The sequence below is a fragment of the Magnolia sinica genome, chromosome 6 (genome assembly GCF_029962835.1).
Source record: "Magnolia sinica isolate HGM2019 chromosome 6, MsV1, whole genome shotgun sequence".
NCBI lineage: Eukaryota > Viridiplantae > Streptophyta > Magnoliopsida > Magnoliales > Magnoliaceae > Magnolia > Magnolia sinica.
This window is the reverse complement of record NC_080578.1, coordinates 99,243,920-99,269,662: the sequence shown is the minus strand read 5'-3', so window position 1 is coordinate 99,269,662 and position 25,743 is coordinate 99,243,920. Positions and strand designations below refer to the sequence as shown.

General features: G+C 39.6%; 1 protein-coding gene across 3 annotated transcripts; it reads right to left on the bottom strand.

The window, feature by feature from the left end:
- Positions 1-5,957: 5,957 nt before the first annotated feature.
- Positions 5,958-24,528, bottom strand: LOC131249236 (uncharacterized). 3 transcript variants are annotated; one of them, XM_058249877.1, is made up of 7 exons: positions 24,288-24,528; positions 23,153-23,234; positions 22,423-22,489; positions 12,565-12,750; positions 11,797-11,857; positions 11,303-11,443; positions 5,958-6,129 (listed from the first exon to the last, which is right to left on the bottom strand). In XM_058249877.1, exons 1-7 carry the CDS (start codon positions 24,499-24,501, stop codon positions 5,978-5,980), a joined length of 903 nt encoding a protein of 300 aa, XP_058105860.1. In that variant the 5' UTR covers positions 24,502-24,528; the 3' UTR covers positions 5,958-5,977. The 3 variants fall into 3 exon arrangements, with proteins under 3 accessions (XP_058105860.1, XP_058105861.1, XP_058105859.1); XM_058249878.1 differs by lacking the exon at positions 5,958-6,129 and adding an exon at positions 8,605-8,707; XM_058249876.1 differs by lacking the exon at positions 5,958-6,129 and adding an exon at positions 8,872-9,611.
- Between the last annotated feature and the right edge of the window lie 1,215 nt (positions 24,529-25,743).

Below are 25,743 nucleotides of genomic sequence, written 5' to 3'. Positions count from 1 at the left end.
CAACCATAACCTCTACGTTGGGGGTCTACTTATATCACAACTAGTTTAGTTACACCCTAAGCACGGACTCTCCTTAGATAAAGGTTTCCATAAAGAGATTTCAATAGTATGTGTTTTACAAATGATGCAATACTACAGAGGCATAGTATGGAAACCAAACATGATTAAATAATCAAATAGAATACATGTACTCATATAGTGCACGAGTCGCATAATCAAAAATTTCCAACTCTAGGGCATGTACTCAAGGAAGTTAAACACATAGTTCAGATGTTGATTAACTAGTTAAATAACTCAAGCAAGTCTAGCGCACATGTTCAAACGAACTAATCAAGTGTAAATATAAACTCATGGCATGCTTATAAATTAAACTAACCAAGTATCTTGTTAGATACTAGATAAACCCGTCAGATAGTTTAGTCATCTCTACGACATGTGAATAGTTAACTAAGCAAATATTTTAAATAATTCCAATCCATTCTAAGCTATCCAGGCACTCTAATTACTTTTTAAAACATAAGTTTGGATGAACTAATCGAGAGTCAAACCACTTATAAATCATAAATCCTAAGTAACAACTGAATGATTTACCATTTTTGAATTATCATTCGTAATTACCATAAAAGCTACCCTTAGCCTAGTTTAGAGATGGAAAGCCTAAGGGGAAGAAATCATCACCAGAAAAGTCGTAGTACATCCCTCGATCCAAGTTCCTGTGAGCGTCTTGCGACCCAAAATCACGCAAGTGATTTCCTGGTTAGTATTTCAAAGTACCTAAACCATTGAAAGTGTGTGGGGCTTTGTAAGGCTCATTATGACAGGAGTTGGGCCTGCATCAAGGTGGTCGGGCCCACTAACTATTTGTCCCAACAAAGTGGCCCAAAAATCGGGCCTGTTTCCATCTATAAACAACCTGAACTGGGCCTAAATGGCCCAGTCTACTAGGCCCGAAACAGTCCCAAAGTTGGGTTGGGTCGGTTGATGAGACAATCAGCAACATTCCTAAACCTTTGTTGCAAAGGGCTACCTATTGTCCATTTGAACCATTCATTCATTCATGTAACCTAGGAGAAACCCATGATCCCAGATCATGCCAATGCCTAAGCTTCTGATCACCAGCATGGAAATGGGCATTTAAGATTTGAATGGTGGAACAAGGTAAGTCTCATCATCATCTGGAAATGTCTGCTTACATGGTCATGGAATATGGGTGTCTGATTCCCGCGACCTATAAGGAAAAGAGTGTGGGTGCGTAGAAGGTTTTAATACCTAACATTTTGATTCGATGATTCTAACCATGTGATTTATGACTCGTAAACCACGGATGGTTGTAACAAATTGCCCCTACCCAAAGAATTAGGATAATCTAATTGGCGTGATTCTTAAACTATGATTTGTTCATAGTTGTGCGAATGAATGAATAGATCAGATTGACTTTAGGTCAACCTGCACCATTCAAGGTGCGGCCCACGTGCCTTATGCAGGGAGTGGCCCATTGCGTTGCAGGATGTGGCCCACTTGCAATTTTGCAGTGTGCAGCCCACCTTCGATTTACGGTGAGGCCCGATGGTGGAAATTGAGGCCCATTGGTGTGTACAGTGCGGCCCACAGGGCTAGAATGCGGCCTACATCTGGGCTGGTGTCAGCCCAGTCCGCATGGTTGATTCCGGCCCAATCTTGGGCTGGTTTCGGCCTAGTTCTGGGCTAGCTTTTAGCCTAGATAACAGCCCCACTGAAAGGCCGTTTTCAGCCGTTGGAGGGCCCAGATAAGGGCCTAGTTTCAGTCTCGTTTTGGCCCAGCTGGAGACCATTTTCTTATTGCTTTTGTGGCCCAGAACTTTGGTCCGTCAGAAGCCGTTATTTGGTCTCAAAACATGGCCCATCAACAAGCTGATTCTTGCTCGAATCAAGGCCTGATGAAGGCCTGTTTTCAGTCCAATCTCAGGAGCGTTTTTAGCTTATGGCACAGTCCAGATGGAGGCTTGATCTCGGCCCCAAACGTGGCCGAAGTTCCACGGCGACGTGCCGCTGGATGAGGGAAAGACAAAGGAGGTTAGACCATTTACCTGACCTGCTCCGACGCTGGCTGGGTCTCAGCTCAGTTGTTAACACAGCGACGGATGCCTGCAACCATGCATCTTGAGTTAGCAAAATGTTGTTGAAAGGAAAAGACTGACCAGGCAGTTCCAACCCTTACCTGATGGGTTTTTGGTCTCGGGACTCAATGAGGCAGCACCCCACCCGATCGAGTTGAGCTAGAGACGGGGCGAGTCAAGCTGGTAGATTGACTCACTCACCCAATCTCTCTCCTCTCTCTTTCCTTTCTCTCTCTCTTTGGTGCGAATCCTGAGGGCGATAGGAGCTCCTCTTATAGATGGGAAGGAGAGACGTCCAACGGTTGAGATTCAAACTACTCTTGTAAGGCCCATCTTTGAAAATCTACTATGCCTGGGGTCCATCCGATTGCGGGGCTAGATTCCTGCTGCCCTGGCCCACCAGAAAAGTAACTTTCTAGCCCTGGTGGGGCCCATCTTGTGATCGTGGGTCGGGTGATTTAATGGAGAAGATAGAGTGGACTTTAATGGCAAATTAACCTCCAGGGCATTTCGGTATGATCTGGTCCATTTGAGTGGGCCAGATGGGGCCTCTGATCAGCATGGGGCCCACTTTTCAGGCCTTAAACGTCAATTTCAGTTCATCTCACGAGAAATTCCCTTTCTCATAAGATGAGATGTTTCTCTTCTCCATCTCGTACTATCTCTCATGGGAGGGCTAGGATTGCCCCACGTGGCCCAGGGGACGGCCAAAGATGCGCCAGCAACCCCTTCCCGAAAAGGGAAACTTCACTTTTTGCTTTTCTTATGCAGGCCCTTGTTCGATTGTTTCCGAAAATGGGAGAGCGTGACTCTTCCTGAAAGATAGATGGCTAGGATGGCATGATCAGGCCAATCATGGGCCACCCATGCAGCCACAGATTGGTCCCACACCTCATATCCTAACCACGTGTGAGGCTTTGAATGGTTCTACGACAAAATCCTTATTCCTTTGCAAGGGCTTAAAAGCCTATACGGTTAAGATTAGATGGGTCCCACAAGTCAAATGAATGGTTTGGATTGTTCGGAAAGTGCCCAGGGTGGGTCACTTTGGAGGTCGAAGATCATCAGATTCACATTTCACGTTGGCAGGTAGAAAATCTTGTTTTTCTTTGTTTTAGTTTGGTCAAAGTTGGTTTGATCAGCTAGCTTTGTCTAGTGCACATCATACACGAGTACACTAGGTGCACTCGCACCATGTGTGGGGTCCACGGTGATGTTTGTGATAACTCCATTCCATCCATTCACATAGGGAATCCCATCCAGGGGGCCCGACCTAGTTTGGGGTGGAGGTGAGCCCAGGTGGACCATATCACACCCCTCAGGGCTTATTCGACCCCATACATCTTGATCCAATGGTTGGATTGGTCTGAGACTTCGCTTTGACGGCTAAATGGGGATTTGAGAGGCTTCGAGTGCTTGGTTGGCCACTAATTAATCCTCAAGAGTTGATAGTAGGTGTGTTGTCCCAACATGACTTGATCAATGATCCATAAGCTGCTTTGAATTGAGGTGTTTCATTGAGTTTACCTTTCTGACTGATGTAGGGTCCAACTCAGCTCCCAAGGCCTCGGATGGATGGCTTCAATGATGATTGGGAGTCCCATCCTACATACGTTGAGTTCAAATTGTTCGATTAACTGAATTTTAGATCCTATTGATGTAGGTTTAAGTGGTAACACCCATGCACCAGAGGTGCGAGGTGTTACACAGAGCACCAAAGAAAGCCCAGCGATTAAAGCTCGGACCAAACCAGGCCCGGACGGTAGTCCAACTGCCGCTCAAAAAATGGATAGCTGTCTCCTCCGAGCAATAATTGTCTTTCGTCCCAAAGTCAACTTTCATATAGATTTACCCCTCCAAGCCACCTTATTTACTATTTTACCAACCCCCAAGAGCTAATGAGAGCACGCCACATGACATTCCTCTCTCCTCAACCAATCCCAAGTTGTCATGTCAACTTTTACCCCTCTCAAACTCAGCAATTACAGCAATGCCATCAGAAAAGGTTATAAATAGCCCTCTCCTCTTCACATTTCACACACTAAGAAACACAACTTCTCATTTCTAAAATCCAAGTGAGAGAGAGAGAGAGGAAGAGAGTGAGGGTGAGAAGAAGCTCCCAAGCCTCCAAGATCAGATTTTTCAACTACCTCTTAGCCTCCTTCCAATCTTCTCAACCCCACAAGTCTAGCCCGGATCGATCATGGTGCAGTTCATGTCTTAGCTTACTTAAGAATCAATCCAAAGATCTTCTCATTTTGTTTACATACAAGCATTCATCATAACATCTCTTCCCTTCTCAACCCCCCTACTTCTCTAGATCTCTAGTGAATGTATGTTCTGTGACTTGCGGTACATCGGATCCTATTACATCAGAAATTCCTACCGATCTAGTCTACTTTTCTTTCCCTTTTTACATAAGCATTATCACATCCGCCTTCTAGACATATCGTCGGACGTATGCTCTGTGGCTTGCCGAAACCTCGGATCTTGCTGTATCAGAAATTCACGTGTGCCTAGTCCTACTCCGATTACATCATTCATCCCTTGAGATTCCGTTACCATACCAAGTAGAGATCGTACAGTCGTACAGGCAGAGAGAGTGCCTAACACCTTTCCTCTTTGTAACCGAGGTCCCTTACTCAGAATCTCGGATCGCAGTCTGGGAGTCAATTTAAGGTAGGAGAATCATTGGATTTCTCTAACCTTACATTTTCCACGGGTTCTAGCCAACTGCGAAATTTTGAGATTAAGTGGCCAGTAGCGACTCCAAACCGACAATCAAGGTTACATACCCCACAACATACAACACACACGAAAAAGGATAAAAACCAAGATTGACTAGAGAGCGCGGGTGCCAATTTCCCAGCATTCACAATATTATATTTATATATTATAATAAACATAATTAATTAATTATATATTACTTATCAAATAAAAAATCCCAAATAGTAAACCCTATATTATATTTATATATTATACATAAATATATGGATGGATGGATGATTGGTTCGATGGATGGATGGATGATTAGTTGAATTATGGATGGATCATGGATGTGATTGATAATTGGATGGGTGGTGGATGGATGACGCATATTTTATAAATATAATATAAATTATATATATTATATAATAAATGTATTATAATATATTAATATTATTATATATAGTAAATTAATGTTAGATTGGTAATCATATAACTTAATGTTATTGTTAATTGTCATTTACAATTATTTAATTTTAAATGTTCCTCAATCCTCACATTAAAGTAATGTTAATGTTAATGTTAATGCTATTTTTTGTTATTGTTAATATTAATATTAAATTAAATTAAATTAACATTAATATTAAATTAAATTAACATTAATATTAATGTTAATGTTATTATTATTGTTAATTTAATTAATGTTATTGTTATTGTTTAATCAGTAGCATTATTTTTTTAATATCTTATTGTTGTAGTATAGGATAATCAATTGCTCATTTGAGGATTTCTATGTTATCAGATATATATATTCAGTGTATTTTTGGATACATAGAAATTCTTAATTGTCTATTTTTGGACAATTCAATGTTAGATAGATAAGAATATTTTCGTTTATTCTAATTAAAATGCATATGCTTGTTTCAATTTATCTCTCCTATTCTCTCTGGATATATTTTTAACATTTATTTCCTCATCAAATATCCACACTATGCGTGTATAGTAGACGTGGGAATCAAATATATGATTAATATATTCTAGAGAGATAATGGAAGATGTTGTCAAAATTTTAGCGTGGCATTTAAATTAAAAAATGAAAGCATTATAATCTATTCAACATTGAATTGGTGACTAATTTAGACACTTAGAAAATTTTAAAAAAATTTAGAGGACATTTATATATACACTACTTGTGTTAATAAGTACCTAAAAGTTAGTTTCCTATCTTTATATTCATAAATGACTAGTGATAATGAAGTCCCAACTACCCATGGTGCCGGTACATTAGCCACATCTCCTCTTATTGTCGAGGAAAAGGGGTCTTCAGCTATGACTGTAAGTAAATGAAAGAAAATGTATTGCAAGTAAATGAAAGAAAATGTCAGTTGTGTAGGATGATTTTGAAGAAATTCTAGTTAATGATGTGCTTAAGATCAGACATATGTACTGCAAAGCATCATACAACAAAAATCCTTAGGGGTCAACTACTCATTTAAACAGACATATGCAAAGTTATTCAAAGATACCAAAAATTTTAATTTCAGGCCAACAGTTGCTATCATTTAGCAAGTCTGAAGGAGATGCGTCTCAAGGTAAACTTTTCACTCATAAATTTGTAAAAGAGAAACTGAAATAGTGGTATGTAAAACTTGTGATCATTGATGAACAACCATTTAGAATGATAGAGAATAAAGTTTTCATAGGATACAGTAAATTTCTTAATCTTCATGTTGAGAAGACCTCCCTTATTATTATAAAGAGTGAGTGCATGAAGACATTCACAAGTGAGAAAATGAAACTAAAAACAGTTTTGACATCAGTCTCAAGAGTAAGTTTGACTTCTGATTTATGGATGATATTTAATCAAAGAAAGGGATATGTTTCATTGACCACACACTATGTTGATGAAGATTATAAACTTTGCAAGAGAATATTGAACTTCCACCATATTCCACCTTCTCATACCGGTTTGGTTATTTCATATTGCATTTATAACTATCTACGAGTTTAGGGCATTAAAAATAAAAAAAAATCAATAATTTTATATAATGCCTCAACAAATGACAGTGTAATATCATTCTTACGTAATCAGTTTAAGATAACCAACAATTTATTTTTTTTAAAGAAAAAATATTTAAAATTTGGTATTATGCCCACATACTAAAAATAATTGTGTAAAAATGGTCGAAAATAATTAATTAAACTATAGAGAACATAAGGGAGTATAAAATACATAAGGGGCTCACCTTCACGATTGAGTATATCGAGTGACATAGTCCAATATTTGAATGTGAAGTCTAAAAAACTATTGAAGTTAAATATATGCACACATTGAAATTTAACTTTTGAAATATTAGATTCGGCCGTGGAATTGGAACTTGCATTTCCTGAATATATAGTACGTGATAGAACTTATATTTGGTTGTCTACTCAAGAAGATTGTAGCAAATTAAAGAAAAGAAGTGCACAAGTTACTTAAGATTTTTTATGACTACACGAAGATATTTTCTAGAAATAAATATCTCCTAGCAAATATGTTTCTTCCATTTGTTTGGAAGATCAAGGAAGCCTTAAGAAAAAGTGTCAGTGAATATCCAGATTTTCTACAACTTATGACACTAGGTATGCATATAAAGTTCGTTAAGTAATATGATGAATGTCATTTTTAATGGCCTTAACGGTTGTTCTTGATCTTCGGTGTAAGATAAGCTATTTTAAGTTCATCTTTATGAAGATTTGTTATGATCAAAGGGCAATAACTGAAACCTCGAAGGTTCGTGATGCAATCAAAGAATTATACAATACGTACACAACCACACAGTCCACACCAAGTGGTAAAGAAGTTAGATCTCATGCTGTTTCTACAAGTGATGGCACTATACTCGACGATGAATACATGTCTTTCTTAGCACAATAAGATATAAACAATGAAACGAAAGAATCAGAGTTAGACTTGTATCTCAAAGAGTCAATCGTAAGGAGAGAGCATTCAAACTTCGATGTTTTGCAGTGGTAGAAAATGAAAGTTAGCTAATAAAAATACCTTACATTATCGGCGATTGCACGAGACATATTGTCAATTCCTGTTTCAACGGTGACATTAGAATCTTCTTTTAGTATAGGTAATAGGGTCGTGAGTAAGAATTGAAGCTCCCTTACACCAAATACAGTTTAAGTATTAATTCGTACTTAAGATTGGTTGCATTAGATTTGGGGAGATAATAGTTTTGATATTAAGGAGGAAGATGAAGAGGAGAATGAGTCTCAAGACGCAGCATATGCAACAACAGCAATATGAATAAAGTTAGGTTAATATTTATTGTTAATTTCTTGAAACATAAAAATGATGTAATGTGTACTTTGACTTTTATTTTATTTTTATATCATATTTTTTTAAAATATTATAATTCATATTTCACTATTGCTTTTATATATCATATTTCATTATTGCTTTTAGATCTCATATTTCATTTTTCATCTATTTTCATATTTCATTATTTATAAAATATTAATTTCTCCAACACAAACTATAGATATATTTTCAAGTGAACTATCAACCAACGTTTGAGACTATGATTCCTTAGTTCACTCTCCAAAGTTTAGAAAATTGAAAATTTTGGATCATTTGTGTGGACCAAAGTTTGTTAATAAAATTAATCGGCTCATATTATGCAAAATCATGTCCTAAAGCCCCAAAGAAAATCCAACTTCTTTTTTAGACCCTTATTAATTTAAATAAAAAACCTTTCACTCCTCTATAAGAATTTTTTTAAGGTAGAGGAGGAAGCTATATTATTCGCATTGGAAGAAGAACAATTTCAACTTGCCTTAAAACATAGTATAGAAGATGCTTCTAGAAATCAACGACATCCTCCAAGACGACATGATGCCGAAGCAGTTTCAAGCTGCACAAATAAAAAGAAGAAAAGTAACAAACCATCCAAGTTTCTCTTCAGTTTTAGTGTAATTTACGGGAGTTGAAAACTATATATAAATCTTCTCACAAAGAAAGTTTGAAAAATCTAATTCTTTTTTTTTCTTTTAACAAATTGAGATATGCAACGGTTGATTAAAGAGAGAACAAAACGAGTTTTGATAGGAGTTACAGCTTAATTATGGTTTTCCACATTCAACATGCAACACAAATTCAAAACATGACACTAAAACAGAGTCTGGGCCCACCTTACAGGATAACAAGATATCAACAAATCAAAGCAACCGTATATCAAAAGGACAACGTCCTACCAGTCTCTGTTGTCATCAAGACAATGTCATTAAAAGCATCCTGAGCAAAATGTCCATACCGCTTTTCAAGGCAATCTACCATCCTCTCTCTCTATAGAATGGCCACATCCAAGTAATTTCCGATCTGAAAGCCAAGTTCTGCCAATGCTTTTCCATCATCCGGTCGCCTCCCAATCCCATATGAATGAGTCATCCCTACCGGTCTCACCACATAACGACCATTCTTATCAGGATACACAAACGCAAATGACAGTTTTGCATCCCTTCTCCTTGCTTCAGGAGCAACCTCCTTAACCAGATCAGTCAGCTCATGTAGAGTGGCATCTTTCCATGTATAGATTTGGACCTCATCCTCGGGTTCTTTGCCTCTCACAGCGAAGTCTTCCTTGGTATGATGATGTCCAATCTTAGTGAACACTCGAAGCAATAAAGGGCAAGTCTTCTCGCGATCGACGGCCTCGAAGCGGGGATGAGGCAGAGGGCTGCCTCTCATCTGAGGTGGAGGACCTCTTTTGCTCGCTCTGTTCTGCGCCTCTGCAACTCTCTCTCTCTCTCTCTCTCTCTCTCTCTCTCTCTCTCTCTCTCTCTCTGCAAGAGGATGATAAAAAGATCTCTCTATCTTCTGATTTAGGTGAGGTGAATGAGTATATTTATAAAGAATTGGATAGCAGTTCGAGCTCGGCAAATGAATCTCGTCTCTAGTAGTAATTAGTAAATTAGGACAGTAAATTTTTTTCTAATGTTGTTCTAATTAGAATATTTTTAATTTTCAATTTGTATTTTATTTTTTATTTTCGATTTTATTATGTTATTAAATGTTATGTACAATTATAACTTTAACTTAATACTTTCGACTTCAAACTTGAACTTATCTAAAAACTCAACTCGAACGCAAATTCGAGAACTCAAACTCGGCTTAAAAGCATGAACTCGAACTTGTCTCGAACTAATCTAAGTTGCTGACCTAGCCGAGTCAACCTCAACAAAGTGGCTCGGTCACCAAGTCGAGCCAAACACGAACCGTGGGTAGTTGCTGAGCTGTGTGGGCCCCATTGTGATGCGCGTTGAATATCATCACTGTGCATTTGATGGTTCCCTTTTGAATTATGGGATATACCAAAAATCAGTCATATACGGAACTCAGGTGGGCCTTACCATCTAAAATCATGTGAAGACATGACTAAAATATATAAAATCACTTGGTCGGGCCCACCTGAAATTTGGATGTGTCTGAAACTTGGTCTGACCCCTCATCCGAGTGGGACACACATAATGGATGGGCTGGATTTGTGAACCAGTTCTCAGTGGGCCCAAAAAATGATTACGAATGTTTTAATGGATGGTAACCTCTCTCAAATTTTGTATGTGGTGTGGCCCACAAAAGTCACAGATTAACTTGATTTTTAAGCCCTAGGCACACCATGGAATGGTGCATCTGACTGATGGGGTAGATGTTCGACAAGCATCACAGTGGGGCCCACACAGCTCGACCTCATGGGAAGTTCCCATGAACTCAGACCGCATAGAACCTTTTCCCATATATATATATATATATATATATATATATATATATAGAGAGAGAGAGAGAGAGAGAGAGAGAGAGAGAGAGAGAGAGCCGGTTCATGATTAAAGTGGGAAACATGATGAAGTGGAACGCATGCTCCAAAATGTTTCCCTTAGTGAAGCTCAAATAAATTGTGACCAGCTCTATTTTTGGGCCTAAGGCCTAATGTGTGAATCATAAGCACACTTTCGCATACACCTCTATATAGGCCCTATTAAATTAAAAAGAGTGTGTCGCTCTCCCAACTGTTTCCTTGGCCCACCTGAATCAGGTACCAGTTTGATTTTTGGGCCCAGGTCCCACAGTATAATGACACATCTGATGGTCACTGTAGATTCCACATACACATCAAGGTGAGTCATATAAAAATGGAGGTGGGTGTTGCCCTCTTTCAATTGTTTTCCTTACAATGACCCACTTGAATCACGGACTAACCTGATTTTTGGCCTTGGGACTAAACATGGCCTGATACATTTAATGGTCGGAGTGGTAAATTGCGTAACTAACATGTCCCATCTTTTCCTGTGATGGTAAGAAAGGCATGTTTTTGATAGCAGGTTTTAAGTTCCAAAACATCAGAAGGTCCCAAAATACAGCTTTTAATGATTAAATTCTCAAATCTCCAAAAAGATGTCGCCAAAAAAAACTAACTACTTTGTAAAGCCTTCTAGGTAAGCCCATGACTACTTACTGATGATCTTGGAGTAGAAGTTCCAATTGGGATGAGTGGCTGTGATAGCTTTCTGGCCAAAAGGGTGAGCTTCCACATATGCCGGAACATTGGAAGCAACAGAAAGGCACTCCAAATAAACCCTAAGATCTCCATTTGGACCTGCTCAGTGAACCAATTTTGCCAAAATGTAAGTAAAAGAGTACGTGTAACTCTTTCAAGCTAAGATACAACTGAATGGCATGCCATGGAATGACACAAAGTAGCGTTGCATGGGAAATCCGACGGACTATACAACCTAATCCCACCATACACATGGTAGGAGACGATGGATTAAGACCACCCATCTTGCAGGCACTAAAATGGGTGGGCCACGGGTCATAGATCACATCAAGATAACAATCCTAGCCATCAATTTTACCCACGTTTGTGTGCCACTTGTATCAGTAAAGGCTCCAAGTGGCATGACACATGGCATTACATGGTTTTCTTTGTTAAAGGTGACAAGACCCCACCTATACTGTCATCGTGGATGTGCTCCACCAAGTATGGATGAGGGAAAATCGCAGTGTTTGGCTGTCAAAGTAGAAAGTACAAGAGGCAAAATCAGTTACTGAAAATGTAGAAACATGTGCAACAAAATAGAGCAATGTCCACAAAGCTAAAAAGCAAAAAAGTACAGCTGCGTAAGATCATTGAGTGAACATGAACATGCCCTGAAGAATCAGTGAGTCTGACTTGGCTCATTGAATTGGAAGTCGTCACTCACCTCCAAGTTCATTAGGTTGAGTGGGCGCCTTAGGCCATCCATTTTTACTGAATATTTCATTTTTTTATTTTTTATTTTTTATTTTTTTTAATATCCATTGACATTTATGGGATCACAAACATTGTTTTGGTAATCATGGGATATTGGGGGAGTAGCTAGCATTTGAATTTAGTGGCCCATCATATTAATGGTTCTAGACTCCCAGGAGGAACACCATCTGATCCCATAAATCTGTTAGAAAACAAGAATTATAATTTCTGCCTAAAAAAGTTGGCCCTATTCACTCAGGTGAGCCACAATGTACCAAGTGACCTAATGATTAACACATTTTCTTGCCCATCCAATTTTTTCATTATGTCATGGCCCACCAGATGTATAAAATTGCCTCAATTTCAGGCCAGAATATCTAGAGTGTAGCCTACCTGATGAAAAAAAAAAAAAAAACCTACCCGATGATAAAATCTCATGTAGGCGTGTTGATCAGCAATCACATACAAGTAGTATATAAAATTACCGGATTTTTAAGGGCCGTGTAAGGAGCATCATCGATCAATAAGGTATTTGATGAAGAAAATTGTCCTTTGCTCCATGGAAGACTACCATTCTCATTTTCCCACAGTTTCTTCAACTCCTTGAGGAAAAGAGGCTTGGCATCGTTCTCTAGAGTCTTGAATCCTGTATCACTGCTATCGCTCTGGTACTGGAAAACCAATATACAATATCAAAGAGTAAAAAACATTTGATAGGATGCAATCATGTATGAAAATTATAGCATAGACAGCCACAATATTTGTTCTCTATCTTAAAAATTATGATGATTCATCCATCTCACATGTGACCCTAATGTATGGCTACGTAGGATGTTGAAATTGACAGGCAGGGTACATGGGTGGAACATATATATCTTGAATATCACACTGACCATGTAACTGATGGTTATCAATTGAATGGTTAAAAATAAAATAGTGAGTGGTCCAAATTTCTTGAAGAAATCAGATGACAAGTACAAATTCTCAATGTAGTTTTGGGTTATATTAGTCGCAATAGGGTCGGCTCTTAACGTCCCGGATTGCTGTACAACTGTATGGTGAAAGATTCACTGCCAGTTTTAAAAGGCAGGTAATTTATAATAGGAGTATTGGCCAAGAACTAAAAATGTAAATTACAGTAATCCTAGTTGCACAATTTTAGCTAATTGATCAGTTTGTTCTGTCCATTAGCTAAACAATGGAACAATTTTAACCTTCCAATCAACAGCTTATAAAATGGACAACTAAAATATTCTAGGTTAAGCATTCTAAATGCTTGAGCCATGCATCTTGGATTATTGTGACAATGTAAGCTGCCCATTCCAACTAGGATTATTGCTGGAGAACATATTAAGCAGTTGGGTGGTTGGGACCTCCCTCAAGGAGCTAATGACCTTCTTAGCTCACACTGCAATTCTGCAGGCAGGTCTGTAGGGGCTGCCCCTTCTCTCAGGGGAGAATCGATGGGCATTAAGAAGAGTGGCAGGGTAGACATTACCTCAAAGAAAGAGGATGGGAAGAGCAGACTTGGGAGATTAAAGAGAAGGGCTGTCAATTCAGGGAATGTCTCTGATGGATAGTCTGCTCATTTGGAATGCCCGGGGCATGGCCAATGCAGCCACTATTCGGACTGCTTTTAGGCTTATTTGAGATCATAATCCCTCGATTGTAGACATCCTAGAGCCTATGGCTAAGGACAGGAAAAGGGTGGGGATAAGGATGAAGCTTAGCTTCTACTCCTCTATATCCAATGTTGATGAAGGAGGGAAGACTTGGATCTTTTACAGGGATGCTATTTCTATTTTGGTTATTGGTATGACTAACCAATTGGTCTCTGTGGATGTGTCTTCCTAGGTTCATCCAACCTCTTTTTGGATTTTAATTGTTTATGTTAAATGTTCCAGATTCAGCAAGAGGTTCCTCTGGGAGAGCATGAAATCTATAGCATCAGCTACGGCTGGTCCATGGGCTGTATGCGGCGACTTCAGCGTAGTTATTGATAGCTCTGAGAGGCTGGGCAGCAGATGTCAAGATTTGGAAAGCTCCAATGAATTCAAGGAAGCTAATGACAAAGCCGGGTTGTTGGACACATGATTCAGTGGCGATAGGTTCACTTGGAGTAATAATAAAGATGGTACCTCGAGGGTATGGTCTAGGTTGGATAGGGTTCTATGTAATGGTGATTGGCTAAACCAATTTCCCGGATTCCAAGTTATACATTAACCGGGGATGAATTCGGACCATGCCCCACTGTTAGTGACCTTCCCCAAACCTACCTCAAATGCTCCTAAGCCATTCTGCTTTCAGAGAATATGGCTTCTAGATGATTCATTCTCTCAAGTAGTAGAGAAAGCTTGGAACCAAGAGATGGCCGACCAGCCCATTCTCAATCTAATGCTAAAAATCAAGAATGTTAAGCTTAGTTTAAAGGCCTGGAATAGAAAGGTGTTTGGAAATGTGTTTCAAAACCTGAAAATTGTGGAGCAAGAGCTGGTCCAGCTGGAGGCCCGAGCCTAATCCTCCCCTGCAGTCATCAGTTCAGAAGAGTTTACTGTAGTTAAACAAAGGCTAGCCCAGATGGAACTCGCTGAAGAAATTTTCTGGAAGTAGAAGGCCTGCAATAATTGGTTGAAGGAAGGGAACAGGAATACAAAGTTCTTCCACCTCTCGGCCTCAGATAGAGTGAGAAGAACCAGGATCCAGAACATCAAGCTGGAATCAGGGGAAACAATTTCTGATCAGCCGACCATCAAAAGAGAAGCGATCAACTTCCTGCAATCTCTCCTTTCCACTTGCTCGACCTCGAAAGCTGGTGACCTGCTGGACTTTATCCCTACCCTTGTTACGCACGAAGATTACTCCCAACTGATGAGGATCCCCTCTTTCAAGGAGGTTAAAAGTTCTATTTTTACTCTTCCTTTGGATGGAGCTCCCGGTCCAGAGAGGATGTTTGAGGCCTTTTTCGCTGGTTGTTAGTCCATTGTGGGCAGGGATATACACAAAGCAATGGAGGATTTCTTCGAAGGGGTTAATCTTCCCAGGGCCTTCACCTCCACCCTTGTCTGTTTGATTCCAAAGTCGCCGAGAGCGAAAAGTTTTACGGATTTCTGCCTGATCAGCCCTTTCAATGTTGTTTACAAGATCTTTGCTAAGATTATTATTGATAGGCTGAACTCCCTTCTCCCAAAGTTGATCTCCTTGGAACAAGGTGACTTTGTTAGAGGCCAGGCGATTGTCGAAAACATCGCTCTTGGGCAAGAGATTTTCAGGGATATAGACAGGAAGGTTCGCAGCAAGAATCTGGTTTTGAAGCTTGATATGGAAAAGGCCTATGATAGGGTTGAATGGTGCTTCCTGTCACAAGTCTTGCTTAAATTTGGTTTCAGTTCAAGCGAGGTGAAGATGGTGGAACGTTGTTGGAACAACTCCTGGTTCTAAGTACTTATAAATGAAGAGAGCTACGATTTTTTCAAATCCTCTAGAGGGTTGAGGCAAGGTGATCCTCTTTCCCCCAGCCTATTCATTCTTTCAGCAGAAGTTTTCAGCAGATGCATTTCGAAGCTGGTTGCCTCTGGGCTGTGTAAATCCGTTCAATCTGAAATGGGGATGCATTCAAATCTCTTACCTCCTTTATGCAGATGATACCATCTTGTTCCTGAATGGATCTCGTTCCTCATTTGGAGTGGTGCGAGAGTTCATTTCCAGATATCAGGATCCCTCTGGTCAAAAAGTAAACCCAAGGAAGAGCGCCTTCCATTGCTCATCCAAGTTGCCCGTGGGCAAGCAAAGGTCCATTGAAAGGGCCCTTGGTTTTGGTAAAGCCACGGGTGTTTTCTCCTACCTGGGGGTTCCAATAGTTAAAGGAAGGATTAACTACAGCGTGTTTAAAGCGATGATTGATAAGATGGCGTCCAAGATTCAAGGTTGGAGCCCGAGATTTCTTTCCCAGGCTGGTAGATTGACTCTGATTTCCCTTGTTCTAAGAGGTATTCTAGTCCACACTATAGCAGCTACGGTGCTTCCTATGAAGGTTCTGGGTATCATGGAAGGACCTTTGCCAACTTCTTTTGGGGGATGACGTGATAGGAAGAGAAAGCTCCATTGGGTAAAATGGAGATCCATTTCCTTTCCTAAGGTTGAGGGAGGGTTGGGCATCGGGAAGCTCAAAGAAGTCATGAAAGCTTTTCATCTGAAGATGGCCTGGTGGGCTAGATACGGGAAGAACGAGAGTTGGTGGGCTGATTTCATTCGATCTAAATATGTGCAAACTGGGAGGATCCCCAGCCCTTCCAACGATCTACCTATGCTTCTACCCTTTGGAAAATGCTACTAGGGCTGTTTCATATCCTGGACAGAAATGTCCAATGGGAAGTTAACCAAGGGGCTTGCAATATGTGGAGTTGCAACTGGTCGAGCCATGGCCTCCTGATTGACGTTCCCTCTCTCGATATTCCTCCGAGCCCGCGTGGCCGATTTCATAAGGGAGGACGGGCTTAAGTCGGAGGCTCCTTTTTCCCTTCCAGATTGGATTCAGGACCATATTCAGCAAGGTGGATTTTGCTACTTGGATGGTGAAGATCGTCGCATCTAGCCCTTCGACCCCTCTGGCAGATTTACTGTTAAATCTCCCTGGGATGTTGGTAGAGGTAGCAGGCAGAAGAAAGCATGGGCGAAATGGGTGCGACACCCTAAGGTGCCTCCTAAAATTTCCACATTTATGTGGAGGCTTTTGCAGGGGGTTGTTCCAGTTGACGTTCACATTCAGAGTAAAGGGATTCAAATTACTTTGAAATGTGTGTGTTGTGGTATGGATTTGGGTTCCGGCCACCTCCCAGAATCGCTGGACCATCTGTTCTTGGACGAAAACTAGGCAGAAAATGTATGGAAGCATCTGGCAGACTCCTTTGGATTCCCTTGTTCCGTCACCTCTCAGTCCAGGAACGCCTCAACCGGTGGTGGCATAGGCCTCTCCCTAATAGCAGCAATTCAGTTATCCGGTGGCTATCCCCTGTCTTCTTTCTTTGGGAGATCTGGAGGGCAAGAAATGAGGCCAGATTCGACGATCGAGCAATCTCTGCACCTGCCGTCCTTGTCAGAGCAAAATGGTGGGTGGAAAACCTATTCCACCACCATCTAAAGTACTCTTCTCGGTCATCGGCAAATTTTGCATCCTTGCAGCCGCCTCCTCCTCTCCATTCTCACCCTGTAGTTTCCATAGTGAGATGGATCAGGCCTAGAGAGGGCTGGTTTAAGCTTAGTGTGGATGGCTCTGCGTTAGCCAACCCAGGGCCATCAGGGGGTGGTGGCATCTGTAGGGATTGCCTTGGCAATATGGTAGTTATGTTTGTCTCTGGATATGGTAATGCTTCCAATAACAAGGAAGAGATGCAGACTTTGTATGATGGAATGGTTTTTTGTGTTAATCTTGGGATTGGTAGAGTGCTTATTGAATCTGACTCCAAATGGGTGATCGATTGTCTTAATGGTAAATCCAGCCTCGCCTAGATATGGAGGTATTGAATGGATATAATTAGAAGGCTTGGGAGTAGGGGATCGTTTTGGTTCTCCCAAATTCCTAGGGAGGCGAATGGGCTAGCTAACGGATTGGCTAAGGAAGGTAGTGCAAGGCAAGTGAATCGATTATTCCGGGACATCTCCAATCTCCCTCGCCTCGTCAAGGGTCGGATCCTTCTGGATAAAGTGGGTTTGGGCTCGATTAGAAAGATTCATAGGAATTCTTTTGTATAGGATATGATAGGCGGGGCTTTCCTTTCTGTCTCTAGCCCCGCCCGAATGGCCGTTTCTTGTATCATTTGCTATCAATTTAATGCACATTTTGGAAAAAAAAAGTGCACACAATTAAGCACTCCCTCACATACATGTTTTCCAAATTTAAGAGATAATATTGATTGTTTACCGTATATATAATGCTCGCATAAATCGAAATGAAAATTCTTAAATGCTGAAATCAAACAACGATTAGAAAGTACCTTCATGCCCCACTCGCTCGTGTGGCCCAAACGAGCATGCCTCATACGTGTATATGTGGAATCCATAATAGTCGATGCCACTCCACCTACTGAAGTACTCCCGATCAACTTGTAAAGGTTTTCATGCCTCTGCTCTCTCATAACCATGAGTGGGACACCATTAAGACCGGTGAACTTATACCCTATCGCTTTAAGTGTACAGAGAGAAATCAAACTCTTCTTCATATCAGGAACTTGCCTAACATCAGTCAAGGTATGCTCCATCCTATTAAACATCTTGATGCGAACCATATCAATAGCCATAACATTACAAGCATTGTCATTGTCCATAAAGACCTATCCACCATTGCACTATTTATAACCGGCAAACCAACCTGATAAGGAGTCATGTGATGTGACACTCCTGTGTCAAGAATCCACTTCTCTCTACGATAATTGTACAAGTGTCCGATCATATGTGACAATACAGACAACATATCGTCTGTTCTTGTCTCTTTATCAGATGTGACAATATTAGCCTCCCAGGAAGAAGCCTCTGAGTTTTCTTTCTTTAACTTAAGATTTGTACAATCCTTCTTCATGGGTCTAGTCATTCCACAGTTCCATCACTTTAACTTTGCATTGCCCTTGCCCTTGGATTTGGATCTTGACCTTTAAGATCATGTATCTCGCTCAGTATTCCTGCCTATCGTAAGTAGTGCATCAGAAGAGCCTCCTATGGTACCGTTTATCTTTCTCATGGCCTTACCCTTGAAGAGATGAGATAATGGTGTCCACACTCAGGGATGAATTTTTGGTGCACAATAAGTCTTTGAATAACTCATACAAAGCCAGTTCAGCAAAATACATGCCTGATCTTCATTTTTGATCACTTCCTCCATGTTTAATAACTTGCAAATCAACTTATTAAAATTACTGATGTGGGCTTCCACATCTCCACCCTCTGCCATTTTGAAGTTCAACAATTGCAACTTTAAGTGGGGGCAACTTTTAAGGCACTTTTTAGTATAAATGTCCTCTAACTCTGCCCACATATCTGTTGCGGTTTTCTCCCTCATAACTTTATAGAGAACCTCATCCGTTAGACACAATTGGATAGAGGATTTGGTTTTTTTTTTTATTAAGAGTCTTCCGACCATCATCACTCATAGACAGTCATCGCTCCTCAAGAGCCCCATATTCCCCTTGCTTAGTTAATAGACCAATCATCTTAACCTTCTATAAGTTAAAATTATTTTTTCCTAAGTGCTTCTCTATATCATACTTAGTATTTCCCATTGATACCGATCCTTTAGATTTAAGCATGCACCCCAACGTTATTATCCGATACCACTTGTTAGGGGACTGCAAAAGCACACAGAGATAAATCTAGGATAGTAATCCAATTGCACCAAGTATACACGAAAGGAACACATATTTTAACATGGAAAAACACTTACGAGAAAAAGCCACGGCACAAAGCGATAGATATCACTATAAAAGCAGATATTACAAAGAGAAAGAGATTACCGAATATGAACAACCTCACATCTCACCCTTATTACACCCTTTGAAACCCTTGGACGATTTAGAAAAAGCTCAAGGATTGAGCCGAGCCAAGTTCGAGCTGGGGTCAGCTAGTGGCCGAGCCGAGTTGAGTTGTGCCAAGCTCGATTCGGCTCAACTCGTGCACACCCCTACACATAGTCATGTGACTAAAATCTCAAGTGTGTATATGTGTGTGTGTGTGTGTGTTACTATAATTGTGTGACAGCTCAAAATGATTGGATACTTCATTAAACGGACATGAAATATGCATTCTTAAATGACGATATTGAGAAAGAAGTATATATAAACAAAGTTGGAGGATTTGAAGATCCTAAAAAGCATGAGGCATATGTGTAATCTTAAGAATGCACTCTATCGTCTATAACAACAAGCTTGTTTATAGATATTAGTGCATTCTTAAATGACAATATTGATAAAGAAGTATGTAGGGAGATACTGGAAGGATTTGAAGATCCTAAGAAGCCCTACGCATATGGGTAAGCTTAAGAAGACATTCTATGTTCTATAAATGTTAGTAAATTATTTCTTTCAAGTGTTTTTATTTTCTCCACCCTAAAAGAGGTATAAAAAAAATTTAAAAAAATAAAATAAAATTCCTTTCTCAATTGTTTGAGATAAAGAATTGGTAAACCTTTAATATTTTTTTGCTATTAAAGTGATAAAAGAAAATTGAGAATTTTGATTTTTCAAAAGAAAATTTATTTATATTTTGTTGCAAAGTCTAATTTGCTATATTAAAAAATAATCTCAACAATACTTTAAGTGAATCACAAGCAGAAAATTAAGTGACGAAGAGCAACTTGTAGATGCTCACACTTATCAAGAAGTGGTTGTTTACCTGTTATACCTAATCACTACTCACTTAGATTCAGCATGCGGAGTTGGGGCCATCAGTCAGTTTATACAAGGGGCAAGGAAGCCACATATAGATACATTGAAGCATACATTAAGATATGTGAAGGCTACCATTAATGGAGGTGTGTTTTATGAGTACGGTGTACAAATAAAACTTAAAAGTTGCTGTGATGCAAAATGGACTAGTGAGTCATTTACATGCCATTTAACATCAGGTTTATATTTTAGTCTTGATTTGAAAAGTGTGCCATAGAAGAGAAAAAAGCATCCAATTGTTGCATTGTCTACTATATAAGAAGAATATCGAGATACATTGCTAACTACATGTGAAAGTGTATGGTTGGCATGTATTAAATGACTTTTGAGAATGTGTTGATTATCCTATTTTGATCATAAGTACGTTTGTCGGCTCAATCATGCTGCTCAAATCCGGTTTTTCACGCCAATGCAAGGCATGTGAACATCCATTATTACTTTGTAAAAAGGTAATAAGTAAAGAGACCAAGTAGATGCACGTCTCCACAAGTGGCCAAGCTGCGAATATTTTCAAAAAAAAAAAAAAACACTCAATGTGAATATGCACCACTAGTCATGTTCAAAATTTTTTAGGCCTAGCCCACCTTCACTTTTCCTGGCACACACCCTTTCCCTCCTAACTAGATGGAAGCGATGTCTCTCTTCCGCTCCAAACCATAGGAAATTTCTTCAGCCCACTCCCAATTTCCAGAGTTGGTTGTCATATGGCAAAGGCCCCTCAGCGGCTGGGCTAAGATCAATGTGGACGAGTTTGCATTAGGGAACCCAGGTTTATCAAGTGGAGGGGGGAAATTGTAGAGGAGAAAAAGTAGAATTTCTCTTTGCTTTTGCTGAAGGTTACGGTATCGGTTCGAACATTCACACTGAGCTCAGGGCCATCCATGACGGATTGCGTTGGTGCCTTTGTAAAGGGCTGAAGAAGATTATTGTTGAATCAGACTCCAAACTGGTAGTCAATTTCTTCGTAGGTGCAGCAAGTCCAAGTTGGAAATGGAGATCCTGGCTATCCAGGATTCAGTTAATGTCGTCTAGGGGTCAGGTGGTGTTCTCCCACATTCTCAGGGAGGGGAACGCTCCAGCAGATGCCATGGCTCGCCTAGGTAGTGGTAGTCATGCTTCTTTGTTCTCTGACAGTTTAGCGACTCTACCTCCCCAGATTAGGGGTCTCATCTCCTGGATAATGTGGGCTTAGGAACTTTTAGAGTTGCTTAAATTTAGGATCTTAGAAGGGCCAGCCTTGAGGAGCTGCCATCCCCTCGGGTGTGACAGTCCCTATTTTGGTTCGGTTTAGGTTTTTTTTTCAGTTATGATAGGTTCTCCCCAGATCCTTTTCTTTCTAGGAAACCCGAATTGTATATGTTGGTGATATATATATGAAGTGAAGCCTTTTCTTTTTTATTTTTTATTTTTTTTTATTTTTCTTATTGTTATTATTATTTTTTTAAAGTCTCTTTAAAATAAGTTTGGAAATAATAGATGCAATGTTCAAAATTATTGCAAAGTCATGACTTTATTAGGATATTTAGTAGCTAAGTAAGCTATTGTTGAGTCAAATTAGAGTATATTTCTTAGAGTTGTGATGTCGTTATGGTTAGAAGATAAAGAACCATCTTTTATATAAAGGGCGCCTTAGTATGTATGCAAAATGCGGGTGTAAAAGCTCTTTTCTTTCTTCTCTTTTACTATTTTAGTCAAGTAACTTTTATCTTTTAATTTCTCTCTCTGTCTACTCTTCTTTTATTTTTATTTTTTTCTTTTTTCTTATCTATAAATGCCATGACCCTTATCAATAGCCTTTTGCTTGAGTGATTTCCTACCAAGTTCATGATCAGTGAACCACAATCCCCCATTATTACAGGCTACACATAATATCCTTGCAGAATACATGAGTACATAGAGATGTATACCACTTACCCATGTAAACAACAATTTATGTTTCCAACCCCCCATTACGAAATTGATGACAGCATCCACATTGTGCCTGTCCCATGAAACAATGCGTAGAAAAATAAATTGAAAATCTAGAAAGTTGAATATTTTAAAAGAGTATAATTCACAACCACAATCACATAAGGGTTGTCACATCATCCCACCATCATGGGGAGGTTAGCAAAGTCACAAACCATTTCGATGATACATTAATCTGAATAGTTTATTCAGTAGTGCAGCTAGTAGCAAGCCATAGTGCAAAATCATACCAATAAGTTAAACCGCAAACGTCCAACATCAATAACATTGAAAATGGGTTAGAGAAACAAAATAATTCTAATCATCATCTTGAAATATCCATCCAGTAGATCTAACTTTTCATTACTTATGACTCATAAATAACACTTTAGTTTGATGATTCTAACCGTGTCATTTATAGCACATAAGGAACAGTTGTAACAAATTGGCTCCATTGAATGGGTTAGGATCATCTGATTGGTTTGACTATTGTACCATGGCTTGCTCCAAAAGATACGAATTTAATGAATTATTCCTATAGATGATTGGAAGACACACGTCATTTATAAGCTTTGTGGACATTGCTAACATCATGGCAAAGACTGAGACGTTAGCAAAATCTATTTATCTATCTATCTATATATCTACACACAGAAAGAGAAGAATAAATGAACAAGGATAGATTTATGATACTGACTTCTCTATGGTAGACCATAATCCAACCTCAAATTTGCTGAAGCAAAATTGTAGAAATTCATCACAAAAAGGCCTCTTAAAAACTGGGAAGAAAACAAACATGAAAACCATAAGCTTTGTTATTCCAAATAAGGAGAAACAACACAAGTCTAATAAGAGATCACGTCTCAACGGAGGGATCCACCATTGAGAAATAACCACATGCACTCCAGATCATGTGCCGACATGGCACATCTGGGACATCTGACCCGTACATAAGGTGGGCCACACGACATAGGTCACCTAGCCTGAAAAGTGGTCCGATCCACTCATGAAGCTGTCCTCACATGATCATGATGGTGGGGCCCACGTTATGCACGCGTCCAGTAACGGGCTGGTGGGTGATCACTCCTCACTCCTCATCTTTTTATTTGACAAACTACACCCATTTCCATACTGGGAAAGTGTATTCTTTCAATCCCCAGAGTGGAAAATGAAGAAATTATGAAGGGTGTGTCCAGATATCAATCTCTCCAATGAATCTTACATGTTTTCTACTCCACCCCATGTTTCACGTTGGCAAAATCCTCTAAGAACGAGGTCACCAGGCAAATAGGCCCCACCGTGAAGATGACATTAACCGAAGATGGACTATCAAGGATAACCACGGACAATCACATGTGTATCCAAATCTCAGCACGCATGTTATTATTCATGCATGGTTTATGCAAAGCTTCGATATGGAAACACGTGTGTAATGTTTGCCATGCATATAGAATGTCAGTTTAGTTATCTTAGGTAGCTTGGAAAGCCTCTGGAGAGCCACAGCTTCCAACCCGTCTAGCAAGGAAAATAACACCCCTAAAAATCAAGTCGATCTAAATATCAGGTGGGTCACACCATACAAAGCAGTAACAACCACAGAAATCTCCACATTCATTTGAAATACGTCTAATGGTTGGATCAACCTGCTTTTGAGTATATCCCATTTTCTTGGTGGGATGGCCATGTTAGACGGTGAGATGTCATACAAACACTAAGGTGGGCCCCACACAAAAACTAGTTGAAAAAACAACTAATTATGCATGAGCATTTCTCTAACAAAAACAAAAACAACAACAACAACGATGTAATAATATAGTTGAAGATCTTTGCACCTAATTTGCTGCCGAAAATTCCATCAGGTTTTCGTTGATTTAGGAATGGGAGATTCTGAAATCTATAAATTGTACGAGCAAGTAACCCATTCAGATCAAGAACAAGCAGCTTCTTCAATGGCTTTATAGGAGTAATTGGAGAACCAATCTTATATGCTCCTCTTTCCACCTTATCATCATCACCTGTATCAACCATCTTGACTTTTCCGGCCATTCATTTAAGATGGATGCTTAAAACAGGCTGCAACAAGCCATTAATTTATGTTACCAACCCATGCATTAGATTTTGAAGTTTCTTATAATATACAAAATTGATGCTCAGGCGTGCACACTATCATTTTACATGTTGCATATACGTATTCAAATTCAAACCGTTCAAATGGTATATCAGACATGGATAGGCCATGTAAAAAAAAATAATAAAAATAAATAAAAATAAATAAAAATCACACTGAATGATGATTTAGAACGTCAGATTGATTGAACTCAAATGTGTGGTTCGTATGAGAATAGTCGATGGTCAAAATTTTAGTAAATGAAGGTTATTAATGGATGGTTATAATTCTCCAATCTGTCTAATTTTTGGGGTTGTGATCCATCTGACAGCAGACACATGTTTCGGACGGTGTGGGTTCACGCAGATAGATGCTAAGTATACGTAGAAGTGTGCATGTGAATGGATTCTCATGCTCTACCAATTTTCCAAAGAAATACACATCGAATCTGATTGGAAGACGAACCGTTCGGGCAAATTGGGACCGGGCGCGGATTAGATACTGACAAGGTCAGCAGCCAAATTGCTACTGAAGTGACGTCACCAAGCTCTGTGGACCCCATCATGATGCATGTGTTGTATCCATACCGTCCAACCATTTGTTGAGATCGTTTTATGTCATTAGAAAAAGAATGATATAGATCTAAAGTTCAAGTGGACCCACCACAGAAAACCGTGGGACCAGTCACACCCACCATTGAAACATTTACAGGGCCCACCATGTTGTATTTTTTAGATCCAACCTATTCATAAATTAACATAGAGATAAATGAAGTGAAATATATATATATATATATATAATCTTGATCATCTGTGGCCCCTAAGAAGTTTTGAACGGTGGATGCCACTGTCCCCACTATTTTTTATGGTGAGGTCCACTTGAACTTTAGATCCATCTCATTATTTTTATCATGCCATAAAACGATCTCTCCAAATGGATGGACGGTATGGATATAACACATGCATCATGGTGGGGCCCACAGAGCTTGGTGACGTCACTTCGGTAGCCATTTGGATACTAACCTTGTCAGTATCTAATCCACGCCCATTGGGACCGGATTAGGTGTGGCGCTGACCGTTCGGCCCATTGATGCATGTATTGTATATCCACCCCGTCCATCAGTTTTTGCAGCTCTTTTAGTATTATGAATCTAAAAATGAAGCAGATCCAAATCCCAGGTG

What these genes read in the sequence shown, in the direction of transcription:
- LOC131249236 (XM_058249876.1), bottom strand. Translation starts at nt 24,501, where the DNA reads ATGGCCGGAAAAGTCAAGATGGTTGATACAGGTGATGATGATAAGGTG. An exon ending in TTATGGTCTACCATAGAGAA is followed by an intron (nt 22,490 to 23,152) that starts GTCAGTATCATA and finishes TTCATGGGACAG; the next exon opens with GCACAATGTGGATGCTGTCA. An exon ending in CTTCTACTCCAAGATCATCA is followed by an intron (nt 9,612 to 11,302) that starts GTAAGTAGTCAT and finishes AGAGAGAGAGAG; the next exon opens with AGAGAGAGAGAGAGAGAGAG.